Source organism: Frankliniella occidentalis, unplaced genomic scaffold, assembly GCF_000697945.3.
Source record: "Frankliniella occidentalis isolate FOCC.00 unplaced genomic scaffold, Focc_3.1 Scaffold40, whole genome shotgun sequence".
Taxonomy (NCBI): Eukaryota; Metazoa; Arthropoda; class Insecta; order Thysanoptera; family Thripidae; genus Frankliniella; species Frankliniella occidentalis.
Genome location: NW_026267170.1, coordinates 2,021,705 through 2,030,761, shown reverse-complemented (window position 1 = coordinate 2,030,761; position 9,057 = coordinate 2,021,705). Strand labels below are relative to the sequence as shown.

Sequence of the window (9,057 nt, the reverse complement as noted above, 5' to 3'; positions counted from 1 at the left end):
GGGGGGGGGGGCTATTGCAGGTGGCCCTGACGAGCGGCGGACGTCACACGAGCCCTCTCACGAGGAGGGGCGGGGGTACATCTCTATACTCTGCCCCTCTCCCTGATCCGCCTCTCCCCCTCCTCCGTGGAGCGACGGCGGTCGCGGCGGCGGCAGCAGCAGCAGCAGCAGCAGCAGCAGCAGCAGCAGCAGCAGCAGCAGCAGCAGCAGCAGCAGCAGCAGCAGCAGCGGCAGCGGCAGCGGCAGCAGCGGCTGCTTCGCGAGCGATAGGCATGCTCCAGGGCGCGGAGGGGCGCGTCCGAGCAGCAGCCCTAGGTGGGGACATCCACCGGCGCGGCCGTATACCAATGCAGTCGGTGTCCGGACGTCCCCGAGAGCGCAGTGCGAATTGCTGGCAGTGCAGTGGGTCCAGTACAGGACACTAACGTGCGTGCAGTGAGGTGGTGTGCAGTGCAACCCTGTTTGGATACTTACCTGCCGGCGCATCGCCGAAACCCAGCCGCTTTCCAGGTAGGTGTTCTGTGACAGAGATGATTGCGTTCTAGACTGCAGTCCAACGGTTGTAAGTGCAATGCAATGGATGGATGGACCGGAACCAGTACCTTAAGTTCGCTGATTTTGATCATTTGACAGTGCAGTTCGACATATGACCTGTAGGGTCAAGGCTCATTTGCACTTGTTTAAGCCTTTATTTTAGAACTGTTTCCTGTGCTGATTTCCTTAATTCTTCTTTTCACGGGTACTACCCTAACCGTCTATACCAAGGGCCTCTGCCTGGCAACTGCAATACACATATCCTTCACTTACAAAGTGTGAGGCCACACGTGTCGCACGCTAACAAGCGTGAGTTCAAAAGTGTGAGACGTGTATGGTATCACACCTGTAAATGTGGTACACGAGTAGTATTGCAGTTTGCAGTTGCAAGTAAGCAAATAGTTCGACTCAACTTAAAAGTCGAATTAAGTACCCCAAAAGAAGGGGGATAGAAATCGAGCGATGGATGAATCGCTCGTACAATTAATTTTAGGATGTGGTCACAAAATCATCCTCCAATGTAAAGTGATAAATTAAGTGTGCTACTGTTCAACACTTGTAAGTGTACAACCGCATGTTAAATACTTGAAAGTGTTCAATTTAGTAGTAGTACACTTGCAAGTGTTCAATTTGGTATTTTGTGCTCTTTTAAGTGTGCAACTCCTCTATTGAACACTTGCCTTACAGTAAGCGTCCGCGGATCGCGATCTAGAGAAGTGTTCAACGGAAGAGTTGCACACTGACATGTGTTGAGCAGTTGCACACTTGATTTATCAGTGTAAGGTTTGTGGGTAGAACGGGGTAGAACAATACGAATCGATTGCGAAAATTAGGCTGTTTGCGAAGGCTCTGAGAGGTGGATCGTCAGGATGTCACTTTCCGCGACTCTCGCGGACAATTTGGAGTACTCTTTTATCTCCATCAAGTCGCCATCAAGTAGATAGTTCACCAGGTCTACAGCGCTTTTATTGCGTGCACACCAACTCGATTTGTATCAATTATTTGCACGGATTTAAGCAATCAATTTCTTTGCACAAATTTCTGTGTTAATCTGAACTTTTTCATGCATTTCTTTGTGCGTAATCTTGCAGTTTTGGGCAGAAAGTTGTTCAAAACAAAACGTAGGTTTAAGTCAAAGGGAACATTTGCGCAAAAAACATATATTTGTATTATACATTTAGCGTGCATCAAAGCAAACTCAGAGGGCAACAATTGGTTCAGGAGCATGAAAAAACTCGTTGTTAATATACCAGCACGGGCTACCAGGTATGGCTTATTAAACCCGCCCACCTTTGTATTGTATTTGAATTGTACTTTACCGCACACGCAGGCGCGCGGGCGGGTTTGCCCACCGTCGCTGTCCACCACGCGGCGCCTTCTAAGCCCCGAGCGACTCGGCAACCTGTACGCAAGCCTGCGGTACAGTGTGCTCACAAAAGTGTGCGGGGTTTATCAGCCGCACATGGTAGAACATAAGGGTGAGACGAAATCGGAACCTGAAGGAGGAAAGCACAACCGCCGCTCCTACGTTTCTATTTACTCCTGAACTCTGATTGAGGTATAACACCTCGGGGGCCTCAACTTGGGAAAACTGCGGTGACGTTACTGTCGCAATCAGCCAATGCGCGCTCAGGAGGCATCTAGGGATCCGGTTTCGTCTCGGCGGAGTACCCTTCAATGCGTTATTTTGGGGGAGAATCAGAGGCCCCCAAGTTCCCAGTTGTCGATTTCTCCTACGCGACACCGCAAGCGCCACGACATGTTTGCGGTGGGGAAGCTGCTCTGGAAAGGCCACCCTCTCTGGCCCCGGCTGCTCCCATTGCACCACGTTGCTGCTGCTGGAGCGAGGCGGGTAGGCGGCGGGGTTGTTCTTGGGGCGCTGCGCTGCGGTGGAGAAGGGCTGATCCGCCCAGCCAGAGCAAACCAAAACAGGTTACGTTACGGGACAGGGGAAGCAAGAGCTGCAACCGGGGCTGGCACTCAGTGGACCACCAGGGGTACCATCAGAATGCACAGCCAGCCAACAGTCGACTGATTCAGAAGATCGCCTCCGTACCTCCATTCCTGTCGCACTCATGCACTATAAAAATTTCGAAAATAAAAAAATAACTGCACCCAGAAAAGCGAGTTCTTGATTCAAGTCCACCGCACTCAAATCGAGGTCCGTTTGCACTTGATAGTCTCTAGTACATTTTGAACTTGATCCAAGTCCCGTTTCCTCGCCACACTGACCCTTTATAGCCGAGCACCGCTGGGCCTCGGATCAGTCCCTGTGGAGTTTGGTATAAGTATATGGACTTCAAAAGGGCCACAGCAGGATCTCATTTCCGTATTCAGTTTGCACTTGATTTAGTGAGAGGTAGATTCAAAACCAAATTAGTCTCGGCTGGCATGTTCTTAATTCGATGCCATGGATCTGGAGACTGTTGAGAGCAAAATGCACTTGACCGTCATACCATGCAAAGCCAGTGCAAAAGGGAGTTTGGTGTTTGGTTCTCGTGTACGCTTCAAAATACTACTGTCTATATAAAAAATAAAGCGCTCTCTGAGGTTTTTGTCTTGTGATATACGGCTTTATTGGAGTGCATTTACTGAATCGTTTTGAAAGAAACGTTCACCCAATGAACCTAGAGCTGTCTGAATTTTAGAGGAAAAGGGAAAAGTGTGAGATTCCAAGGTCTTCGGAAAACTCTTCAGACTATGCTGTCTCCCCCCCCCCCCCAAATGTTTGAAATGCCCTTCAGATGGGCCCTCCTTTAAATTTTAGGAGTGATCTTTGAAGTATGAGAGTTGTCATAGTTAAACATTTTTCCTCACATTCAGCCCTTGTTTTTATCTTGCAGCACTTATTTGGGTGCAGGCGCCTGTCCTGGTACCTAAAAGCACCCTGGTGAATGCATAATTTGTAGTGCAAAATTCCAGTATTTAGGCAACCCACAGTGCATCCCCCAACCTGCTAGCTCGACCTTACTCAGCACCTGTACTCGTGTTACCACAACACATCTGTGCTCCCCTGGCTATTTTAGAGCGTAATATTTTTGTTTTTAATTAAATACGCATGGGAACAGTAATTGATTTACTCGGACATAAGGAAGACGAATTTTATTGTTGAAGATTATACAACACACACCATATTGCAACACACTGTGGTACAAAACTTAATGTTCTTGATATCCGCCGGAATTTTCCACTTTAAATGAGTAGCGTCGTTATCGAGACATTTCGGCGGAGTGCAGTTCTCTTCCTGTAAAACAACAGGAAAAAATATTAGTAAAACCAATTTATTGTGAAGAATACATAAGGCCTTGCCGGGGCAAGGCGTGCCGGGGAGGAGAGGGAAGGGGCGTGGAGCACTAAACAGCATTAACAACAATTTTCAGCTGTTAATTTGAATAACGTGTTCAAGTTCCAAACCGTGAAATTGTTAAAATTCCACGCAAACTGTGGGATTGAGAGCAGTTTTCCCCAATTGTAAACTGCCATTCTAATTAATAGTTTTAAACTGTTATGAATGCTGTGGATATTTGTTAGATAAATGATGGACGACGTGAGGGGGCGCGGGGCGGTGCGGGGCGGAGCGGTGCGGGGCGGAGCGACGCGGGGCGGCGCGGGGCGGCGCGGGGCGGCCACAGGCCCCAACTGCTCGCAGCCGACAACATGCGTTCAGAGAGAGAACCCCACCTCTCCCTGTTATGCCCGGCCGTTCCTATTTGAACCAGCATCTGGGGACTGTACGCGTTGCACCGTACAACTAGGGTATTCCATGATGAGCATTTGTTGGGTTGCCTATCCACCAATTGCAGGCGCTAAGTTGTACCCAAAGGCATTGAAGGGAGGGGGAGGGGGGGTTCCTTTCGTCATTGAAGGGAGCACTTGTACTTGGGGGATATTGTACTGTACCGGACAGGAGGGATTAGAAAATATTTTCAAAATTTACAAGCCTTGCGTATCAACCTGAAATCTATTGTCAAGCAAAAGTGCGATGATGACCATGTACAATACATTTTGTAAATATTACATTACAAAATAAGTTGCCAATCTCATAACATATTTTTACAGTGTGATAGTAATAAAACCATTATGGGACATAGAAGATGCTTTGAAAGTTAAACGCGAGCGCGATATACATGGGGCGTGAGGGGGCGGGAGGGAGGGGGGCATAGGAGATTCATTTCTGAACGACCGCGCTTGCCGCGGCCGGAGTGGGGCGACGCGCTTTGCGTGGCCAAACACTTCCAAAGGATGGTGGGGGCGACTGAAAATCCTACATGTAATAAGTGTATTTACTTACTTTATCTGGAACTCCCGCTGGAAGAGATGACTCCGGATTGGGTGTTGATGACTGTTCCGGGCTGAGGTTGAGACTATTCCGGATGGAGCTAGCTCCTGCTGCGTCCATGACAGTAACGTGCTCTTGGCGTCCTGATCAGAAAGACTTTCGTTAGCACGTGCACACAAAAATGCACATAAACGAAAACAATTGCCCCTCCGTGCACCCATTCCCCCACCTCTGACTTTATAAAATGGCTAGCTCGCGGTAAACACTCCTTTCCATGTTCACTATCGTTTTGTGCATATGGTTGAAACTACTTTGAAAACACAACAGCACTCAACAAACTATACGCGCACATTTTCATGTCGAAAGTGGTAGGGGCAGACGACTAGAGGCGGCAGGCGGCGGCCCGGCCGGAGCAGCCGCCGGCAGCCGCACATGGCCGCACACGACGAGTGGGGACGGGAGACTGGCCGCCGGCGAGCGAAAGGAGGAGGAGGGGGAGAGGGGGTTGGGCCGGTCGGGCGGTGCCGACCCACTGAACGTGGCTGACCCCCTACTCTAATTACAAAAACTTCATTTTAGAACAGCAGATGTACATACCGCTAGCTGGAACACTTTGAGCTGGCGCAGCAGCAACTCGTCCCCCACCCATCGGAAAGCTGGAGCAAATCGCCCTCGCGCAGGGAGCGACTTGAGTCTAACACGCAGTTCTGGAACTCAAAAATAAATAAATTAGAAAACGTGAGCAACCGTCACAAATTTTAAACTCACCACGAATTTACTCCACTCACCTCACACCTCAGCAGATCTCGAAATCTCGAACAAGTGATGCAGTCGCTATAGACTCTCGGGTCTCGGCGCCAACAGTCGTTGCTTTCGCTCCGGCGGACACTAGCAGACTGAATCATGCGCCCCCCCCCCCTCCTCTCCCCTCAAGATGCGACGCGAGCGCACCTGCGGTCCAAAGGGGATAACTCGAAACGGAACTGGGCAAGCGACTGCTGGCTGCAGCTTGAGACGCTGCGCTGGGCCGCATCTCCCAGCAGCAGAGCGGCAGCGCAGGGGATAGCGCGCCAGCTTCTCGTACTGGCGTGTGCGGGTTCGAGTCCGCCCGGAATCAAACCAATTTTAGTAAAGTTTCTCTCTCTCACTTACGAGCGATAGGCGAGGCAAGTACATTCTGAGGTTGGTTCGACTCACAAGTTCTCGGCGAGGAGAGCCAATGAGCGAGCGCAAGCGGGGATCAAATCAAGCGCAAAAGTCAAGTACAAGAGATCAAGCCCGGCACTGGGATTGAATCAAGAACTCGCTTCTCTGGGTGTGTCATTTGACAGAGAAATCGTCTGGATTAATGTCAAGCGAGAAAAATTTGCAAAAATAATCTTATAGATTTGTTATTTGCGTCTGATGACAGATTTGTGAAAATTTGTCAATTTTGTCAAAATTTTATCATTAATGTCATATGACATTTATTTTTTTCGACTAATTCAGTTCCTCCTTACTCTCTCTCTTCAATGACTTCAAAATCGTCCAAAATTACAACTACCAGGTGGCTGATTCACGCCGCGGACTTTCGTAGTAGTTATACTGTACCGCATGCACGCGTGCGGATGGGGTGCCTACACGTAAGGAGCCATGGACTGCGAGGATCGGCAAACCCGTCCGCACCCGTGCAGGCGATACAGTAGAAATACGAAAGTGCGCGGCGTGAATCAGCCGCCTGGTATATTACATCTGCTTATAGCTACGTTTTTTCGGAGAAAAACCTAGGTCTGTGCGCAGTACTCCCGCTCTCCGCCCCCGCCTGCTGAGCGCCTAGATGCTCCGGGTCCCGGGGAAGGCCAAGGCAACAGGGCCGCAGGGTCACCTCGCCGCATCACAGCCGACGTCTTCAGGCGATACGCAGTGTCTTTCTCGGTCGAAGTGTCACCGCGTCGCACCACTGTTGCGGTCGTGGTTCCTACGCACGCGGGTCCAGGACGTGGTTGTCGAGTGTGAGGTGCGGGGGCGGGGCTGGGCGGGGCGGGCGACAACCGCTAAGTGCTGCAGTGCGCACCGCACAGCCTCCGGGATGATGGGGGCTGGCGTGTGGTCGCGGCGGAGCTGAGCGTCCTGCGTAGAACTTACTCGCTAGCTTTGCAGCGCACTCAAAGGGAAAACCCGAATCATTTCGAAGACAGGACACATCTCCGGCAGGTCCAGGAACGTTTATTTTTCGATTGGAAAGAGAGGGAAACAACACCCAATCTCGAAATGTTTGTATGCGCCGGCCGCCGGCCTTCGGGGTTCGCCCGAGCTCACGTAGCTGGCGTACACAGTGCATGCAGTGGCGGAAAGTGGACGTTGGTAGTCAACAGTGGATCCCGGTGATCGCAGCCTTAAACCTAAGAGTCCTTTATCCAACTCTTTGACGGTCGCATTTCGTCGAAATCAGTCGTTGTGACCGTGAATGGCATGATCAGCGCTCTGTGGTCCAGCAGTGCGGTCGTTATCCGCGCGTGCCATCTCCCCTCTCAGCCGCGACACCTTGATCATGCCCCAGTGCGGCGTGGCGCGTGGAGGGGCGGGGAAGGGCCGGGACAAGTGCGAACAGAACAGAGGGGCGACTGCGACGGAGACTTTCTCTCTTACTCAATTTGCGCCGAGGAGGTCGACACCAAGGTTGCGAAGTGGAGACCCCCCGACCGCCCCCGACAGCCTCAGCAGCACCTATTTCTTATCGCCCAGGGCCTCGTCTCGTCGTCGCGTCCGCGTCGCGTCTTCCCCCCCGAAGCTCTGCGACTGCTGGCGTTACACAAGGCCCTCGCGGCGGGCCCACCAGGACCCGGGGCCCCGGGGCGGCGTGTTGGATGGGAGGGGTGGCCTCGGCCCGGGATGGTGCCTCTCCGTACTGCCAAAGCCCAAGTACTCCCCGGTACTCCCCCGCGCCGGGCCTGGACCTCGCGGCCGCCCCGTTTATACTCGGCTGACGCATCTCATTACCTGAAGCGGGCAGGTCGGGTCGGGGTCGGGGGGAGAGGTCGAGAGCTAGCGAGCCCAACCCACCTCACACTCAGAAAAATTAGCTCTTTTGTATTTGCAGCCAGTACACTGCACAGACCACATATGACCTGCTCTAATGGAAATTTGCTTAATTCTGGAACTTACTATTTTAATCAAGTATGTATTCATTTTTCTATGTATTTGACTCGAGGGGGAAACGACTGTTAAACTTTGTGTCAGCCGGATTACAGATTACCCGGATAACCTCCGGAGTGTCCTCCGGATTACGTTGCTTTTTCTCTAGGATTATTCCGGATTACCGCAAAATTTTTCCGGATTACCTCAAAATTCCCCCGGATTACCACGGATTTTTTAGAATTTCCTCGGATTACCCCTGCCGGATTACCTTTCGGCTGTCAGCCGGATTACCTTAGTCGTTTCCCCCTCGATTTGACTAGAAATTTGAATAATGATAAGTGTTCAACGGTTAATTTGAACACTTTAAAGTGTCCGAAGGATTTTGAGTTTTGCGTCGACCTCAGTTCCCGGGACCCGTAGGGCCCCGCGCCGGCGTGCCCTGCCAGCCCAGGGCCGGGGAGGGGGAGGCCGCGCCAAACCTTGATGCACTAATAGACACTAACTTCTGTTCGCCACATGGATCGACAAAGTCTTCAATTATCACAGAAAAAAAGCTGTATAGTGGGCATGTACAAGCAGATCGGAAATGGAAATGAGTCATCATATTCAGGTGTGATATGATATGAGGTGCGTAAAACTACGACCGTGGAGCGCGGCATACTTTCATGTCTGTGCATGACAGGCACAATTGCCCAGGAGATAAAATTCTACACACTCATACAACTGTGGAATTTTGACTGTCTCGCATGGCTCCATCTGCATTGTTTACATCGCTAAATTGTATGCACAGAGATATATGGACAAACGGCTTGTACATTGGACAGAGCGAGTGCCAAATGGTGTCTGAGTGGAGGGGAAGTGGGAGGAAGGGGAAGAGGTGCTGTCCCCGCACGGCACGCCATAGGCGCGTTGGCTTTGCCGTGAGTTGTTTGGTTTGCGGTCTGTAGCGGCGCGGGGCCCGCGTGACATAATGTGTGCCGCGCGTTTGTGCGAACCGAGCAGAGTAAGCCCAACATATTGGTGTGCCGCCCTCTATCATCTGCCTGCATGTGCTCGCTCGGGACCGGTTGTGCTGGGCGGCCGGCGTGGGCGAGGCGACAGGGCGGCGTCGATTCCCTCCCTCCCTC

The 9,057-nt window shown here is 51.5% G+C and overlaps 2 protein-coding genes across 2 annotated transcripts in view; one reads left to right on the top strand and one right to left on the bottom strand.

Annotated features, from left to right (window-relative positions):
* The first annotated feature begins 309 nt into the window (after window positions 1-309).
* Window positions 310-9,057, top strand: part of LOC113215144 (delta(9)-fatty-acid desaturase fat-6-like) — a 15,104-nt gene continuing 6,356 nt past the window's right edge. The window contains exon 1 of the mRNA XM_026434730.2: window positions 310-510. The gene's annotated coding sequence lies outside the window, so the exon portion shown is untranslated. The remainder of the gene's footprint in view (window positions 511-9,057) is intronic.
* On the bottom strand, window positions 3,622-5,705 carry LOC113215152 (uncharacterized). The gene is made up of 4 exons (XM_052266539.1): window positions 5,602-5,705; window positions 5,411-5,520; window positions 4,826-4,956; window positions 3,622-3,778 (listed from the first exon to the last, which is right to left on the bottom strand). Exons 2-4 carry the CDS (start codon window positions 5,460-5,462, stop codon window positions 3,650-3,652), a joined length of 312 nt encoding a protein of 103 aa, XP_052122499.1. The 5' UTR covers window positions 5,463-5,520; window positions 5,602-5,705; the 3' UTR covers window positions 3,622-3,649.